This window comes from Morchella importuna (assembly GCF_003444635.1).
Source record: "Morchella importuna strain M04M26 chromosome Unknown Morimp01GS031, whole genome shotgun sequence".
Taxonomy (NCBI): Eukaryota; Fungi; Ascomycota; class Pezizomycetes; order Pezizales; family Morchellaceae; genus Morchella; species Morchella importuna.
Window position 1 is genome coordinate 346,288 of NW_025763428.1, and position 18,750 is coordinate 365,037.

The 18,750-nt window shown below is 51.2% G+C and overlaps 5 protein-coding genes across 5 annotated transcripts; 3 read left to right on the top strand and 2 right to left on the bottom strand.

Moving 5' to 3' along the window:
- Nucleotides 1-1,954: 1,954 nt before the first annotated feature.
- Nucleotides 1,955-2,953, top strand: LAJ45_08723 (uncharacterized protein; the record flags this gene model as incomplete). Its single annotated transcript, XM_046118272.1, has 1 exon — nucleotides 1,955-2,953. The coding sequence occupies one exon, from the start codon at nucleotides 1,955-1,957 to the stop codon at nucleotides 2,951-2,953; it is 999 nt and encodes a 332-aa protein (XP_045968549.1).
- A 584-nt stretch (nucleotides 2,954-3,537) lies between these two features.
- Nucleotides 3,538-4,354, bottom strand: LAJ45_08724 (uncharacterized protein; the record flags this gene model as incomplete). The annotated part of the gene is made up of 3 exons (XM_046118273.1): nucleotides 3,538-4,149; nucleotides 4,230-4,271; nucleotides 4,328-4,354. The coding sequence occupies 3 exons, from the start codon at nucleotides 4,352-4,354 to the stop codon at nucleotides 3,538-3,540; spliced, it is 681 nt and encodes a 226-aa protein (XP_045968550.1).
- Nucleotides 4,355-7,163: 2,809 nt separating this feature from the next.
- Nucleotides 7,164-10,718, bottom strand: LAJ45_08725 (uncharacterized protein; the record flags this gene model as incomplete). The annotated part of the gene is made up of 2 exons (XM_046118274.1): nucleotides 7,164-8,057; nucleotides 8,133-10,718. The coding sequence occupies 2 exons, from the start codon at nucleotides 10,716-10,718 to the stop codon at nucleotides 7,164-7,166; spliced, it is 3,480 nt and encodes a 1,159-aa protein (XP_045968551.1).
- A 1,922-nt stretch (nucleotides 10,719-12,640) lies between these two features.
- LAJ45_08726 (uncharacterized protein) lies at nucleotides 12,641-14,072 on the top strand (the record flags this gene model as incomplete). The annotated part of the gene is made up of 5 exons (XM_046118275.1): nucleotides 12,641-12,803; nucleotides 12,866-13,029; nucleotides 13,091-13,219; nucleotides 13,270-13,735; nucleotides 13,816-14,072. The coding sequence occupies 5 exons, from the start codon at nucleotides 12,641-12,643 to the stop codon at nucleotides 14,070-14,072; spliced, it is 1,179 nt and encodes a 392-aa protein (XP_045968552.1).
- Nucleotides 14,073-16,287: 2,215 nt separating this feature from the next.
- Nucleotides 16,288-16,839, top strand: LAJ45_08727 (uncharacterized protein; the record flags this gene model as incomplete). Its single annotated transcript, XM_046118276.1, has 1 exon — nucleotides 16,288-16,839. The coding sequence occupies one exon, from the start codon at nucleotides 16,288-16,290 to the stop codon at nucleotides 16,837-16,839; it is 552 nt and encodes a 183-aa protein (XP_045968553.1).
- Nucleotides 16,840-18,750: the final 1,911 nt, after the last annotated feature.

Genomic DNA, 18,750 nt, shown 5'->3' on the forward strand with positions numbered 1-18,750 from the left:
ACTGGTAGAGCACGCTCTCTGTGACAGGCTGTTTTGTGTAGGTGATGCTCTATGTCCTTAGTTTCTAACCAATTTTCCTCTCCCAAGCAGGTACACCACACAACCAACCACTCACCCGCGCCCAGAGGCCAGTATGTCAGACCTTCCGACTTCAAGGATAGCCTTGGGATCAGATAGATCTGACATAGCGGCTCCTCGGGTTGGTAGATAACTGGGCGGTTGTGGCTAACAGGTAGATGGAGTTGGGGGATGGGGATGGGGATGGGTAGATGAGATGGGGATGAGGATGTTATGATACGTATCCTACTTATCCTCCTCCTGTGTATGATGAACCACTACACACTAGTATTGCACTACCTGAAGGATAGGCGATATTCAAGATATAGAGCTGTTCGGACGAGAACAAGAGGCCATCTGAGGTTGGTGATGGTCGTGTGATGAATTTGGTGCAGGCGAGGGATGGTTGCGGGAGTGTGGAAGGGAGCGAGTGTGGTTGAAAGTGTAGCAGTGGGAGCTACGTCCGCTGGAAGCATGAAAGTAGACGGGTTGGGGGCGGGTCTAGGTTAGGTTTGATGTGTGGGAACGGGAGTGTGATGCGGGACGCGCGGGCTGTGGATTGGGTCACAGGCGATCACTCGTTGAGAACCTTACCTTTAGGCACCCCAGCGCCTAGCTCAAGTACATGTAGACATGTATACATAAGGGTTAGGGTCGGCTAAGGACATGTAACAAAGCTCCAACTATGCCAGCGGGACACTAAGAAAAAGGACAGTAATACACCATCTAGCTATATATAGGGCATAAAGTACTATCCCTCTTGTCAATCACTCAAGTCTATCATCTTCATTTAACGGGAGCAGACCAAAAAGCCAGCTCTAGAAAGCCACCCCACCATTCCGTTTTACCAATAAACATGATCGTTGAGCTTGAACCGTATCTCCGCCAACTCACTCTTACCGTCGATATTAAGGGAAAGTACTGCTCTGTTCCATTGCCGACTATGCTGTCTGCTCAGGAGTGGCTGCACATCAGTGCATGTATGGTTTACAAGTAAGATTTCTAACTGTTCTCAAGGTGCTCTGTTCTTGTCAACTCTTGTCCCTGCCTACCTATCCCCGAGGTATGATGGGCGTGTCCTCGAGGTTCCCCGAGGCTAGTCATATTTCTCTACAGGTATGGTTGAACTGTACTTGCTCTCTCTATATATAACATTAATAACATTTGTACAGTGCTTATATTTTAAGATATGGCCCTTCTAGGCCCTATATAATATCCATTACTGTCCTCGAGGTACCTCGAGGCAAGGACACATACTATCCTCGATGAACCTCCGCGTCCTCATGGGTCACTGATATTGGGAGTCTCCGGGCCATGTCCTCGAGGCAAGAACACAAGGACGCTCATTCTTGTGGACCACGATACTACATTAAATACGTATACATGTAGTGAGTGCAACCCCCTGGAAAGAAGGGACTTTTAACTTATCTTGGGCGGATGGGGGACCCAGATGAATCAGTACATGTTCCTTAGCCGTGTTTTGCGGCGTATAGCTCAAACAATATGCGCTGGTAAAGATTGCCGGCCTAAATAAAACTAAGTGTTATCTTGACTGCCTTATAAATAGGCACCGTGGTCACGTTTAGTTGCAGGACAATTATTACCCCTGCCAAGCCCAGCCCGCCAGCCAGCTATAAAAAAAGGTGACACAGCAATCATTGGCCCTTAACCCACAACCACCTGCACGACATATCCGGCCCACAAAAGGGCAGTAATTCAAGACTGTGGATTTGGAAGTGTGCGTTTGGCCGTGGAATCCTTATCGTACAGGGTTAGGGTTCTTGCCACGTGGGAATCGCGTTCCCTGTCTGAAGATCAATCGCGTCGCACCGAAAGTCTAGACTTACACTTCCAGTCAAAAACCTCAAAACCTCAAAACCCACAACACCATACCAAAATGTCATCCACAGGCTCCCCCGAACCCTCTCCCGAGCCCTCCGCCACCGAGGCCATCCTCCCTACCACCCTCCCCTCCGTCGACCGCGCCTCCCTCACCATTGGCACGACGAACACCTACCACTCCCCCATCCCCACCCGCGTCGCCGCCTCGCCCACCACTCCCGTCATCCTCGGCGTGGACGAAGCTGGTCGTGGCCCCGTCCTCGGCCCCATGGTCTACGCAATTGCCTACTGCCTCTCCACCGACGCGCCCCTCCTCTCCTCCTACAACTTCGACGACTCCAAAAAGCTCACTCCCGCCTTCCGCGCCTCGCTCATGACCATCCTCACCACGCCGGCCTCCCCGCTCCACGAGGCAATCGGCTGGGCGACGCAGGCCCTCTCCGCAAAGGATATCTCGGCCGGAATGCTGCGCGGCGCGGCGTACAATTTGAATGCGCAGGCGCTGGACGCGACCATAGCGCTAATCGCGGGCGTGCTGGAGCGCGGCGTCAATGTGGCCGAGGTGTATGTTGACACTGTCGGCCCGCCCGCGGCCTACCAGGCGAAGCTACAGAAGCGGTTTCCGACGGTAAGGGTCACGGTGAGCAAGAAGGCGGATAGCCTGTATCCGATTGTGTCGGCGGCGAGTGTGTGTGCGAAGGTGACAAGGGACGAGGCGCTGGAGGTATTGGTTGGGGGTGAGGGAGCGGCGGCGGCGGGGAGTGGGTATCCGGGGGATGAGAAGACGAAGAAGTGGCTGAGGGGGGAGATGGATAGTGTGTTTGGGTGGAGAGCGGAGGTGGTGCGGTTTAGTTGGAGTACGGCGAGGGATATGTTGGAGGGGGCGCCTGGCGGGAAGAAGGCGGGGGGGAGTAAGGGGTTGGGGGTGGAAGTGGAGTGGCCGGAGGATTTGGAGGAGGGGGAGAGGGGAATTGCGGGCTTTCTGGGGGAGGGGGGGGCGAAGGGGGTGAAGGGGTGGTATGGGGCGAGTGTGGGCGTTGAGATGGATTTTTAGGGTAATGATTGGTTTGTGGTTTTTTTTTGTAGCAGGTGGGGAAGTAGCAGCCCACCCCTTTGTAGGCAAAAACAGTTAACTTAGCTAGAGGCGTTATGGTAAGTAATCAGCACGGTAATAAAACGGATTTGCATTTTCTCTCTCTCTTGGTCTTTCTCTTCTCTCGCGGCGATGGTTATCAGCTCTGAAATGGTGTATGTATTTATGTGTTTATGTATTTTTGACCTTTGTAGAAAAATGAAAAGATTTGTGCGCGGTAACAAAAGAGATGCCCCCCATACGTATGGTGATCATTAGGTACCGCAAGCCAAATATATGTAAGGAAAAACAAAAGAAGAAAAAAAAACCCAACCCCGAATGATGTCCTTATCCCAGCGCCCAAAGAAAAGAAACCAGAATCGCAGCTCCCCCAGCAGCTAGCAAGAGCTCTCTCCCGCTACCGCCGCCGCTGCCGCAACCTCTACTACCACGGCCAACCAACCGCAGAACTAAAGAAGTAAAGAAAAAAAGAAAACGAGAAAAAAAACACAAGCACAATCAAAAAAAAAGTAACTAGCCAAGTACACCCCCCCCCCCCACTACAGCTAACAGCACCCGCCCCTCGCCTTCACCGTCTCATCCATACTCAAGCTCGCCCTCGCCGTATTCGAGTTCGCCCTTATGCCATGACTGCGGTCATTCAGATCATACACGCCGTCCCTAATATTCCGATAAATCTCGCACGCCACATCCACAAACGCCTCCTCCACGCCCTCTCCCGTCTTCGCACTCGTCTCCACCACCGCCTTCACACCATTAACCCTCGCCCACTCCCTCGCCTCCTCCACCCCCACCTCCCTCTTCCCTCCCCCCCCCTCACCATCATCCGCCAGGTCACTCTTGTTCCCCACGAGTATTATGCTGATGTTCGGCTCCGCCGCGCCCCGCAGCTCCTCGAGCCACCCTTGGACATGCGTAAATGTGTCGCGCCGCGTAATGTCGTAGACTAGTAGGGCTCCTGTGGCGCCGCGGAAGTAGGAGCGCGTGATGGCGCGGAAGGACTCTTGGCCGGCGGTGTCCCAGATTTGGAGCTTGATTTTGGGCGGGTTGGGGGATGTGGAGGTGGGGTCGCAGGGGATGATGCGGGAGCCGAATTCGACGCCGATGGTGACGTCGTGTGTGGGGGTGAAGCGGCCTTCGCAGAGCCGGATTGTGAGCTAGGGGGGAGTGTTAGTTGTGGTGAACGGGAGGGGGTGGGATGGGGAGAGGGGGTGGGGGGGGGGGGGGGGAGACGAACGGAGGATTTGCCGCAGCCACTGTCGCCGATGTTGACGACTTTCTGGGGGGTTGTTAGTGGATGTTTGGAGTAGAAGAGGGGGGGGGGGGGGGGAGTACGGCGATGTAGTCCCAGGGCTGTGTCATGGCTAGCTAGTATCTCCTGTCTTTGTGTTTTTGTTTGACTGGCTGTGTCTGCTCGATGGTCTGCTAAGTGAAGCTCTCTGATCTCTGGATTCGTCCTGGAACTGCTGTTATCTCTGCTTCTCCTGCTGTCAGTGGTGGTGGTGGCGGTGACGATGGCAGTTGTGGTTGTGGTAGCGGTGACGGTGGTTACGGTGCAGAAGAAGAAGAAGAAGAAGAAGAACAAGCAGTGGTCGTCGCCCAGGGGGATAGAAAGCAGCAGAGCCGTCTCGTTTGTGCAGTACCGCGGCGTGCGTGTGATGTCAGTCATCATCCCAACAAGCACCCCGGTCACCAGGCACACACGTTCCTGGCCCCCAGAGATGACTGTTGGGGGCCGCATTATGTAAGCCAGTGCACCCTCTCCACACACACACGGCGCCAATGATCGAGGCGCTCTCTCGGAAATCTACTTTATCGCGAGTACCTACATCCACCCTTAGACTCGTAGAGTGCCTGGAGTACCTACCGAGGTGGGACAGAGCTGCCATGTGCGTGGCTGCGAGGGAGGGAGGGTGCATACTCTAGACTGACACCTGCGCAGCGGATGCGGATGCGGGTGCGGGTGCGGCGCGGTGATGCATGCGTGTGTAGCTCTACTCTAGCTAGCTACATATATATTGTAGCTCTACAGAAGTGATCTAGCCGTGTTATATCGACAGCGAACCCCACCGACAGTAAAGGTTTTCGACGATAAAACAGCTGCAGACGTTACCGCAAAGACAACACTAAAGAAAGAGACAACCGCAAACTCTCAGCTGCAGCTGCGCAAACACAACTACACACAGCTATACAGCCAAAGTAGAGTCGGGAAACGAAACGAAACGAAACGACAGCCGAAAACACACCCTGGGAGAGCATGATATAACATCGCTCCAACATCACAACACTACGGATTCCAAGAATATTATGACCACAAATCCAAATCCCGAAAAGCGCCGCAACACCCCACGCCAGGAGCGTGGTATGTACCACAGTAAATCCAGGTCTTGCGCACGTGTGCAGTCAAACTCTAACCACTCTGGCATTATTTGAAATCAACACTATGTAGCGACCGTGGTTTAACACACGGAGGTGGGGAAGGGGGAGGCTCAAAACCGCTATTTGAAACATCCAAGAACCACCATGCTCATGCTCATGCTCATGCTCATGCCCTAGGATGGGAGTATGTCTAACAGGGTCTTGACCGGGGAGAGGGATCGAAGGGGGGTGTCAATGATCCAAGTTCTCGTTTCGGGGGCCGTAGTTTACGCGATCACACAGAACCCCCCCCCCCCCCCCCAACCACTGCCTCTTCTTACCCAGGCCCAAGGTTTGAAGGGTAATGATCTAAAACCCACAAATGTTCCGATACAAAGACCACAAGGCAATACAAGTACCAGAAACCCAACAGTTAACCTGGCCACCCGCCGATCCGAACGCAGAAAAAGAAAAGCATACATACAGATACCCGCCATCTATCCCTGTGAGGATCACTGCATAACTTCCTGGCAACCAAAATCTCAAACAGCAAAAGTTTTCCCCACTTCAGAACGTCCGCGGATTCAAGAGGGGAAAATGAAAAAAAAGGAATGATTTCGCCCGGGCTCGAACCGGGGACCACAAGTGTGTTAGACTTGTGTGATAACCAACTACACCACGAAACCATCTGTTAGGCAGATTATCATGTATTTATTCAAACTCTCTTTTTGTTCGTAGTTTGTTGAGCTAGCGTTGGACCAGGTTAATGGTTGGCGTGGGGGTTAGTAACGCCCTCTGCAGGCATGGGAGAACATCTAACCTTCTTGGATTCAAGAGACTTCAAAGTTCGCACCACGATAGTGGCCTAATAATTCGAAAATTAATATTTATAGACCTATTATTCACTGAAGCCGCGATATATAAAATCTAAGAATCATATTATTAGCCACTTCTCGAATGCTCAAACCACCTTGAAGCGAACCCATGGAACACCCCATGCTCTTCCCCCTCCCCTCCCCTCCGTACTATCTAAAAAGCACTTGGTATAAGAAAGCCCGTAAATAACATATTATGTTGTATATACGACTACATACTACATGCATAGTACCCCCCATCACCACTCTCCTCTACGCTATATCCCCCGCCCTTGTTCTAGATAAAATATAAAGGAAAAGAGTATAATTTATCTCTCCTTCTCCCATGCAGATGTATGTATGTAAAGTTAAGTAAGTAGTCTGACATCCCCTCGCATCTACGATGACCAAGTAGTATGTAGAACAATAAAAAAAGAAAAGGGAAAAGGAAACACCGAAATTAAACCAAACCAAACCAGAGACCAAACCAAACCCGACCTAACATAACATAACCTAACCAGACCCAAGCCACAGACAGTACTGATAGACAGCATAGATAAACAAAAAAAGCGAAGAAAGAAAAAAAAAAGCGACAAACTCCGTAAATGATATTCGCAATTGGTATGAGAAAAGACAAGAAAAAAACCCCGGCCGACCACTATTTAGAATCGACCAATAAACCAAGTAGTACCTGAACCAATGACCCTAGAGAGTGGAAAGAGAGAACGATAAAGAAAAGAAAAACACCCAATATAACAAACTAAAAAGGAAGACAAAAAAAGAGAGAGAGAGGAAATAGATACAAAAACACCGGTAATACCACTTTATATAACCAAAGTGCCCTACGCAAACACAAAACAGACAGGACAAAAAAGATAAATCCCAACGCCCCACCCAAACCAATGTCAAAAGATAGAAAAAGGTATAAAAAGCACACTTTCACATATCCCCATTTCACATTACATAGCGGACAACAACACTGCAGCCGCAGCAGCCGATGGCATCGGCGACGACCTAGGCGACATCACCGAGCTCTCCGACTTCTCAATTTCGGGTTCGGGAGTGGGGGTCAAAGACACCGAAACCTCAAGGCTTTTAGTAGCACTCAAGTCCACGTCCTCCACCATCACTACTATCGGCTTCCCTTCCATCTCCTCCACCTCTCCCACCACCTCCCCCACCTCCCCCACCTCCCCCACCTCCCCCACCTCCTCCACCGTTTCCGGTAACGCTTTAGCCGGTGCAGGTGGGCTTTCTGCTTCAGACACCACTGGCGCAGTCTCAGGCGAAAGCGGGTGCGGCGGCGTGATTGTCGCCTCCGAGACCACCGGGTCCGGAGAAACAACCGTCTCCGGGGGAACAGCTGGGTCCGGAGACACCACAGGCTCCTGCGACTTAACTGAGTCCTCCATAGCAGCAGCAATATCGTCAGGGGCCGCCTCACTTCCTGCCATATCTGCCAGCTCCCTCTCGACGGCCTTCTCTCTACGTCTCTCTACATCTACTTTCTTAACCACATGTCTCATTGCATCGCTCTCCCTGATAAGTCCATCGATACTAATGCCCTGATGCGTCATCTCCCCGTTAAGATAGCTGTAAACCCCCGCAGCGGAATTGCAGTCTAGCAGTGCTTTCTCGTTTAACTTGAGTAGCGCTAGAGCCACTTGGAACAGGAACGGAGAGCCGACGAGACACAAAACAACATCCCAAACGCGGAAGAGTGCCTCCGCGGCGAGACAATCGGTGAAGATTGACAAAAACCATTGGAAGGTGAGGGCTTCAAGCTCAACCGAAAGCTTCGACAAGTGGGAGTCGAGGGCGGGGAGGATTTCGCGGACATACTGCTTTAGCACCTGTGGTAGAGTTAGCGGCGTCGTTGGAACGAGTGAGAGGCTGTGACTACAGCACAAGACAATGGGGAATCATACCTGTTGATCCGCCCTCGACGCAAGCAAACTAGTCTCGAAATACGTCTTTGGGAGTATCTTCTCCACAATACTACATAGTACCCAAAATGCGTCCTCTTCACTCGGCATGATGAGCAGCAAGCTCGCTACAATCATGTTCATACCCTGACAGTACCCCACTGCGGGGTTCCTACGACTATACGCTACAAGAACCTGTTTGAGCTTACCGACTCCTGGGCCCTTCCTGTAGAAGATATTGTCCGTGAGAGTCCTATTGATATCCATCTCGATCTGTCCCAGAACTCCTGGGTCATCGGCTCCATTCACTAGCAGATCCTCATAGTAGCCAGGCACTCTTAAGGCAGTAGCACGGCTACACTCCGCCCACACTTTCCACCTGTATGCAACTGGAATACCGCCCAGTACGAGCGACTTGAACTCCTTCCAGCGGGTTTTTCCGCCACGACCGAGGGTAGAAATGCCGATGAGCTCACCGTCACCAACACCGCTGCCTTCTGGGGCTTCTTCACGGTCGCGTCGGATATGGCGGAAAAATTCGTTCCATTTCGTAGAACGGTCGCGCTGGAGAGTATCGTGAAGGTCGCTGAGCTGGCCGAGGAGTAGGCGGACGGTGCCGTTGGTGGGGTCTGAGTGGAGTGGGGAGCGTATGGCAAGGGGCGCCGAAGAGAATGTGGGTGGTGCGGGTGTGCTGAGCTTGTCAAGGATTGACATAGCTTGTGGTTTAGGCTTTGCGAGACTGCCTCTGCGACTTGCAGGTGGTTCATTGATTGACGCTTTGGGAGAGACGTTGGATGCACCCACACTTGGTGATGGAGGCCGAGTGAGTAGTTCTTGCCACTTTGTTGGTGTTTTTGGGTCCGCAGCATCATTGCCCACACCCTCCTCATTAGACGTGTGATTGGCAGAGGAGGCAGTAGCGGAAGTGGTGACAGTGGCCGGAAACTCTATGTCAGCACTGCTAAAACTGCTGCGCTCTGCCTCCTCATCATCCTTTGGCCCTTTTGACTTCGCTGGAACCTCAGTCCTATTCCTCCGATCCTTATTATAAATAAAACCAAACCTATCCGTCAGGTAGTCTGTAGGATAGTACTCATTCCAGCACTGTAATAGCGTTGGCGGCTGCACCGCATGCGGTACAATGGTATCCATCTCCACTGGGCCCACTGCCGCTCCACTAGCGCTAGCATCCCCTGTCGCTGGAAAGAACTTAGCCGGTGGTGCGCCACCGTTAGATGCCGAGGAGAGGGCGCGCCGGCGGGGACTACTGGGTTGAACCCTAGCCGTGTTTTTAGCCATGATGCGCTGCAGGTCTTCGCGGTTAATCGAGCTAGCGCTAAGACGGCGGTCTGAGGGTTCAGCGGGACCGCTGACACTACGTTGTTGCGGACTCTTGGGGTTATATTGCTGATTCTCTTGGTCAGTCGGCGGGGCGTTGGCTACGAGGCGCAGGGCCCAGGCGGCGACTGTGCTAGATGTCCGCCTTCTTGCCAGATTATCGGCAGGATCACCAACACCCCCGTCTTTATGGGACAATGAGGCAGTATGGAAATGCGGCGGTGTAGGGTGAGACTGGTCGGAAGCGAAATGGGGGTAAGTATATAGCGACGACGGCGGCGGCGCAGGCCCCCGTATCGTAGAAGAAATCTGGAAATTTGCTGCCCGCCCCTGCTTCCCCGGTGACGTCGGGCTATATATCGACGGCGCTCTACTCGACGCCCTACTATCTGGATCATTTCGATCCAGGCCTGGCGGTGGCGAAAAAGTCTCATTCGTGATACCTCTCCGCTTAGCCAATAGTGATGCGGGTCGGCCCCTGTTGTACTCCTCCTGGGCTCCTTTGGGCCCCCAAAAGTATTCCTTCCAGCCTCGCAGCGCAGAGTTCCGCCGACTCGTGGACCCGGCCGATGTGATCGAGAAGGTGTCGCTGTCCCGTACTCCCGAACGTGCCCGTATCGTTGCTTTTGGCGTGATCAGGTCATCCCCGGCAGCGTCATCCCAGTCTATACGCTCACTGAATGAGTCGTCTACAACACTGAATGTGTCCTCCTCGCTCATTGCCTGCTGCATCATCTCGTCAATATTCTCAGTATAGCTAGTGTCCTCCCTGCTTAACGTTGCCGTGGCAAGCCGACGTTCAATATTAGCGTTCGAGACTTCCACCTCCACTAGCATACGCTTGAGCGCCCTCTCGCGCTCCTCTGCGCGCCGACGTACAGACACAAGCTCGCGGTCTCGGTGAGCTAGGTCAGATGCAAGCTGACGAATCAACATGATTGCACCCTGGCGCTCGATGAGGCGCTCGATGGTGCTATCTGGCGCAAGATGTAGACTGCCCGGAACATGTGCGGATGCCACATGATCATCAAACAGTACTGAGCGGGGGTCCTCGGTTGTTCTAGCAGGTGAGGCACGAGGTGGGGGACGTGGCGACGGCGACTGCGACTCGGTGGGCGGACGGAAGATGGAGCGCTGAGACACTGGAGAGGCGGGCTTGGGTGAAGCGGGCGAGGCAGAGGAGGTTGAGCTGGCGTAGAGCTCGTCTACGGATTCTAAGGGACCTGGGGAGGAGCACGTTGAGTTTGGCATTTTTTGAGGAGCGGAACTGGTGGTAGAGGATCTCTCAACCTCTCCTTCTGTATTCTGTGGCGAGGGCAAAGAGGGAGCATCTTGAGTGTCCATGTATTAGAGAGTATGGGTAGGTGTGTGGTCTCTCTTGTTCTCTCTCTCTCTCAGCCTGTGTACCTTTTGTAAGGGTGTGTGAGCGATGTGGTGTGGTGTGAATGTGGGGGAAGTGTTGAGAGGTTGAGGTTGTTGAATAATGCGGAGAAAGCTTGTGGGTGGGGGAGGAATGTGATGTGATGGCTACTGCAGCAGTTGTAGAGTGGTGGTGGTGTAAGTAGAAGTGTATGTAGATTAGCTCATGTAGTTCAAATCATCGAGTGAGCAAGCCACAATCACAAATGCAAGCTATCTAGACTGTAGATAGACGAATAGGAGAATAGAGAGCAAACACGAGGATGGGGGGAGGTTTATGTGATGTGTGGTGCGAGTATGGGGTTTTTGGTTTGTGGAGATGAGAAGAAGAAGGTCAAGAAGAAGATGGCCTTTAAGATGACGGTAATTCCCCAATGGGACTCTGTCTGTCTGGACCCTGTGGCTGGTCTGTTTGTCCTGTCTGTCTGGCTGTTTAGAACAGCATCCCTTTCACAGGCCGTGTTTCTTGTTTCTCGATCGATACAGAGATAGGTAGCCTGTAGAGTAACGTCCCCTAGTTGCCTGCCTGCCTTTGCCCGCCTTGTCTCTCTCCGTTTCCTGTTTCCTTGTGTCCCGGACTGCGGTTGAACACTCACTCAAGCACTCACTCGCTCACACATATACTCACATAATCCTACAAATACACTCACACACAGATAGGCATCTATCGCAGATTGTAATCAAACTTCCCTTCGCTTCCCTGCGCTGCCCTGTCCCCGTCCTTCTGCCCTTCCTTCCCTTGGGCCTTGAAAATGAGATGATGGGGTTACGTTGGACGCTCTGACGCACTAGTGACGATTACCGCCATATGCGGACTACGGTAATCTGACACTGTCCCCTAACCCTAGATAAATTCCCTCTTCACGTGATTGCGCAATATCGCGCATCAGAGATTCAACAATTGCCTGAGATAGTTAATTAAAAACCTTATCCCGACAAGCTATATGAGCTCCAGCTACTCTATGTTGCGACATTTAAGGAGCACTTCATCTTACTGCCTCTGGCCATCTGTATCGTGCGTATCTACTGTTATCCGTACTCATCGACATACCACTTGTCCGATAGTTACCCCGCAGTGCTCGCAAGTAGCCCCCAACTACCCCGATTCCCCACTCCCCCCCCCCCCCCCCCCCAGGTCTAGAGAACTTAAGTACCTTACCCCAAGCTCGAAAAACCTACCCGCATGACCGGAATGAGTTTCGGCGGCATAAGCTGTTTTTCGCAGGCTCATCCTGACACTCGGGATTCCTGGACATTCCGAGTCCTCCCTGAAACATTTCCGAAATACCAAAACCCCCGAACCCTAGAGGCAATAATCCGCAATGTATCTCTTCTCTCTCCCATGCTATGCTGTATGCTGTATGCAGTGAAACACGACATCCTCAATTGCCTTGACTAAGCGGAGAATCCGTGACGCCTTGCAGACGGGACATGTAACTAAGGAGTAAACGTACCGCCTTGGCCCACAGAGTGAGATAAGCTTAAGCTTAACTCCGCAGCAAGCCCTCTGCAGGAACCACCATCCGGCATCAAGAAAGCAAGAAAGTGCCATCGTGCATAATGATTGACGACTATGACGATACCTATGTAATATCGTGTGGTAATTAACGCTGCACAATCTCTCACTCGAAACACGTAATTAGTGTAACATCACGTGCACACCATGACTCCGACCTCTAACGCGCGCGACGCATTCCAACCCACTGTTGTCGTCGCGTCTCCTCAAACAGTTACGACGCGAAATTAAGACGGAGATGGCGGCGACTCAAGCAAAGGGGACACTTTTGCGTGTCTTACGAAACGACACGCCAGATGAAAACCAATATATACTTCTCCACACCACGCCCACGAATGCCTCCTCGCCGCTAAACCTACAGCTGCACGCGACTGACGGGGAGTCAGCTTTTGGATTCAAATGTTTGTCTCGTTTTGCCGCCTGAAAGAAATGAGCAGTGGCTGACTGGTCGGTTCGGGAGTAGTGAAACAGAGTAAACTAGATGAGCTCCGGGCCAAGTCCTACACCGGCAGTGTCGCAGAGCTGGAGAGGATATTTTCGGTATTGCTGAAGATTCCAATCACGGAGCCACAGCTGGTCCCCAGGGGGGTTGAGATGGCAGCTTCAGTAGATAAGAATTATATAACTGTATGCGCTTTTTATCGGCTCGGATATTAGTAGCTTGAGATGCTAATTTCCGCCGAAACAGCTGACTATCCGCCAAGATATTGGTGGAATCAAGCAGCGTATCGCCGCCATCAAGCTCCCAGAGGTAGAAGAAGACATTCCTATTTTCGAATGGGCCATCGAGAGCTGTGGTGCCGTTTCAGATAGCTCTGTAAGTATTTCATCCCACGCAAGACGGCAATTACTGACAAAGCATTACAGTCCGAGCTCAAGGACCTCCAATCACAGCTAAAAAGCCAGGAAGAAGCGATCCAAAAACTTACCAAACAGCTCAGCACCCTCGTAGACCTTAAAAAAGAACACGAGGAGATGCTCCTCTCCAAGTTCGCCCTGCTCCTCAATTCCAAGAAGAGCAAGATCCGCGAACTATCCCGTGCGCTAGAGGAGGCCACCGGAACCCCCACAGGCCCAGGCCCTGCTGGACCGCAAGGATCTGTAGAAGTCAAGCCCGAGCCAGAACCTAGTCCATCGCCGCCGCCAGCTCCTGCCCCCACCCGCGCATCCCGTGACAAACCAAAGGCCACGATAGCGAGTAGAAAACGCAAACCCGTCGCCCCGCCCAGCGAGTCAGACTCCGATGGTTTCGTAAAAATGAAGGTCGACAAAGGGAAGTCCGTTGCACCGCCGCCAAGTGATAAAACAGAGGATACGGAAGATTCTGAAGAGGGTTATATACGCCCCAACGTGCCGTCGGATCGGAGTGACATTGACGACGATGAACTACCACCCCGAGAAAGCCGTTTGAAGCGTTTACACTGATAAAGACGCCGGAGGAATCCCAGACGCAGGTAGGGGATACGGTGGAGGAAGATGAGGAGGAGGAGCAGCCCACGGTGAGAGGGAGAGGTGGAAGAGGGCGAGGTAGGGGAAGAGGTAGAGGTAGAGGCAAGGCAGAGGCACCGGCAAGGAAGCAGCCGGCAAGGACAAAGAAGGAAGAGAGTCCAGTCGTGGAACTCCCGGAAATAAACGAATCATCAGGAGGGACAGATGACGATGAGTTGTGACGAGTTTTTGGATATCTTTTTTGTGTAGTTTTATACTTTTTTAGATTGATATGACTGATGACCCGTTATATGTTCGTTCCCGGGGATCTGTAAGATAACATCTGTCGCAAGACTACAAATACGCCTTTTCCTCCTAGAGAGTAAATAAAAAACCCCGAGTACCACTAATTTATTTTCTCTGCTTCCGACAAAAAAAGAACAAAAAGTACTGCAACCGGCGATTAACTCCAGTTACTACTCCCACCCCTGGCTTGAACCCAGAGCCTTCCATCGCCCTGAGCACAAACACTCGGTGTCTAACCCGACGAGCAGTCTACCGATTAGACCACTCGCCCATGTTTTGCAACGCCCAGGAGTGGTACTTGACACTAACGTGCCAAGACGAACCGGAGCCACCTAACCCTCTCTATGTCTGTTCTCAACCAACCCCTAGGATATTATAAACGACACATCGCATGTCTAGAGGAATACCAAACTAGTTAATAACCTCTTAATACGCTCAACTTTAACTATGCCTCTCCACGAGGAAGGCCAGTATTTGCTGTGTCATCAAACATCACTCGGTTTCCTTCTTAGATATAGTTGATTCAATAATTCATCCTCTACTCATAGCCGTCTGAAGGCTCGAGGAAAGTCTACTCCATTCTACTTAAACTCAAAGATATAGATAGTTGAACGAACGCATCATAGGGAGAGCTATAAACAACCCTAAACTCACCTAGCTCGAGGCTATCTACCAGCTTATTCTCATCCGCTAGTCCTCCGCCCTGGAGCTCCTTGATGATAACATCTAGTAATTAAACCATGAGGAGATCATTGAAATCCAGATCCGCAGTGCCGACACCAACAATTCGCTTCAACCTTTTTGGTGAACAATCGTTGGTTTTTTTTCGTCCGGTTTGATGCCTAACCAAAACCTTATGGCACATATATAGCCACAGTGGATCTGTCAGTGGACAAGCCAAGATTTTGGACCAACCTTTGGTTTTCTGTGGGGTTTAAACTATCTTTATAAAGAACCGAGCACGCTTTGGGCTTTATTGGAGGTTTCCTTGGAAGTAAGAGGGAAAGATTGAGACCCGGCCCAGCTATACCACTAGTTTAGTCCATTATCGGGTCGCAGGGGCAAACTATAGGAGTTAGTATTCATCACTCTACTGCGTACATCCTCTACGAGACTGAATAGGCCAGACATCAGCTGATCGGTTCAAGCCTTGATCAATTGATCATCTACTAATCTCCTAATATATAAAAGGTCAGGACGAAAAGAAATTTCGCAAATGGCGGGTGATGATTGGCCCTGCACCCAGGCTTCCTACATAGAACGTTAAGGGAGTACTGGAATATGGCGGAACAGCCCTTCAATGGAATGACTGTTCTGTTTACTCCGCCCGGGAAAGTATTTTCAAAGGCAAAAAGGTGTTCCAGGCCAGAGTAGCAGGAAAAAAGAGAAACGTAAGGCTTTATTCCATTCACCAACCTGGTTTGAATTGATAGAATAAATTGAGATGGTGCGTCATGAAATGATTCCGGTTGGTAACAAACGGGAAAACCTCTAGTAAAAAATAAAAATAAGAAAAACACCCGCTCGACATCAATAAGTTATACAAAACAAAAAAAGAACAAAAAAGTTCACAACACCCCGCCTAAGCCTCGGTTGCTACATCTTTTCTACGTCCGGTCCGGAGGGGGGGTTGAACGCTCACGAGTTCGGTATAGAGTGTGAGCTCTATACCACTGGGCCACGTCCAACCCCATGTTCACATTGTTTCCTTTGCTGCTTTTAACTCTATGGGGGGCTCGTGACATAGGAAAGGCAATGTCTCTTGTCTGCAGACAGTCCATATATCTTCCTTTTCTGAATATAAGGAAACTGCGGGTATATCCATCGCAAAGGGGCGAGGCTTTGACATCCTCGGGGTTTCCTGCATTCCGGTCATTTCCTCGACATACACCTAACCCTGGGCGCTGCCTCCTCCCAGCTAGGCTGAGCTAGCACCCCGCCTCGTCCTGACTGAGGGTCAGAACCAGCGGTTATCGACTTGTTTATACTTTATACATATTAATACATGCATAAGTGTAAGACGCACTGTTTAATATTAAGGACCACAGTTTTTTCGCCTGGGGACTTCTCCTGCCACCGGCAGAAGACATTGGTGGTTACTAATCAAACCCCACAACAAGCCTCACTCCCACCTCCACCAACCCCAGTATCATGTCGCTCCCCACCCCCCGCCACCTCCTCAACACCCTCCTCACCACCCTGCACCAGCAGCACCCCACCCCCGCATCTCCCGGCCCCAACACCCTCCACACCCTCCCACCCTCGTCCCAAGACCTCCTCTTAGCACTCTCCCACCTCCTCCCGAGCACGCTCCTCCCCGCGCTCGACCTCCTCGACCACCGCCGCGTGCACCGCTGCCGCCCCGCCGCACACAGCAAGAAATACGCATACTTCGTCTCGTCGTCCTCTTCTGCCACAGTACACGTGGTGCGCCCTGCGGCGTGGTGGTGCAGCTGCGGGGCATTTGCGTGGGCCGCGTTTGGGCGCCGGGGCGCCGGGGGTGGAGCGGGGGAGGTGATGGGGATGGGTGAAGAAGGCGGATTATGGGGGGGTAGGATGCGAGGGGAGGGGGATGTGCCGGTGTGTGTGCACCTGGTGGCGTGTGTGCTGGTGGAGGCGTGTCCGGGGTTGTTTGGCGGGTATGTACAGGAGGAGCAGATAGCGTTGGAGAGGTGGGTGGAGATTGAGCTAGAGAGGCGGTGATTGGATGTGGAGCTATTGCGGAGGGCCTTGGGGGCGGGGGGGGGGGGGTGACGGCACTTATAATTATTCGAAATGTCGCATACCTCCTCTTATACCGAAGTACTCTATGGACGTTCGGCTTGTCCGTGGCCGGCGGTCTACTTCCTTATTCACCTCTGCCTCATTATCACATTATTCTCACTGATTGGATCATTTCAATACCCAAGAATCGGCAACAATAATTTTTAGAAACCAATCGTGGAGACTGCTACTTGAAACATATACCCAATGTCCCTCATCCTCGAAGCGATAGAGCACAGGAATCCCTCTTTTTCGAGGGAGTACGTTACTGTAACTTTGCGAATGTTAATGGGATACCCAAGGTGAATCACGGCATACAGAGAGATGCGAAAAACCAGTTATCAAACGCTATGCACGAACAAGCCAACGCAGACGATTCTGTTTACGGCATAACAACCAACAGAAAACCTATGGAAATGTCAATCCCGTATCGAATACGGAACACATTTAGCTGAGAAACAGCCTAAACTACAGGAGGGAGATTATTCCGCGTCATGTTGATGAGGAAGAAGAAAGTCCGCACCTCCGGGTCACGACCCCAACTCATCACATATACTAGTGAACACCACAACCATAAAACAGTTAGATCAAATTCATTTGAAAAGACTCTTAGAACGATCAACATATACACCATCTACATCCTCATCGCCCCAAGAAACTAACATTCACCCACAACATTCGTCGTCGTCGTATAAAAAAACCTCCGAGCAGCTCGAGCTGTCCTGGCTCCGACAGCCTAGAGAGAAGTGAGCGAGTTGAGAGAACTAGAAATGGGGTGGGTAACCTAAGGGCAGCTTGACGAAGGGAGGAACGAAAAGAAAACAAACTGTATTTGGAGACTTGTATTGCATTATTGTATTGTGGTATCTTATTTCCTTGTTTTCGTTGATGCTACTTGTCAGATATTGTCAGCCCCAGGCCGAGCTGCAAACAATTAATGAATTATCAATCAGTCATGACTCCCAAAAACGAACCCATCCACTCCGTGATGATACCCAGAGACGAAAAGGGCCGCGCACTGGAGATAACACTATTTAAAAGCCGTCAAAAGGGCAGTGGCATCCGAAAAACCATTTATCTCCCAAAATAGACGCAAAATAACCCCCAAACACCATCTCTCACTCACTCATAACTATACTAAGGTGTAACCTGTGGCACTCTGCTAGAATGACAACTAGCCGTTTTTATTTCTGTTTTTCGATAGCTTAGTGGTATGGATGCTGTGGCTTAGATGTATACTGCGCATTGGGGTATGCGTCATGGAAGATCAATCGGTGCTCGTCCCTTTATCTTGTACTGACTGGTTTGCGCAAAATGTCATAGTACATGCAGTTATGTAGGTACTCTCAATTGAGATAACGTATTAAATTTGAAAAAAATTACTATTGTCGATTCCTAATTGAACACGTGCTTCGATTTCAGTCACTACCGTTTCAGGCCAAACGGCCAATGACCGGTCCCACATGTTTCGAGAGAGGGATAAAAAGAACACTCCAAGAAGCATAACAAGCTGTACCCTGCAAAGAGACTGCGAGCAGAGTTCGAGCGATATGTTCCCATAGGAATCTAGACTTGCGCTGATATCATAAAAAGTATCATTAAACACCCGAGTCCCTAAGTCCGAAACCAATTGCTAAGCACTAGCATCCGGGTTTTAACCTCATGATGAGCATCTGCAAGGATACTCATATGTACTTGTGCATCCCCACCAGCTGCATCTATTCCACACATGACCCATACGGAGACAAGACCGATCTCCCAGAGAGTTTTAAGCTCAAGCCCGGAACACAACAAAACCTCCCCTCCGGAGTGCTGCCCCGGGGCTCCCCTCCGATGACGTCCAAGCTGCAG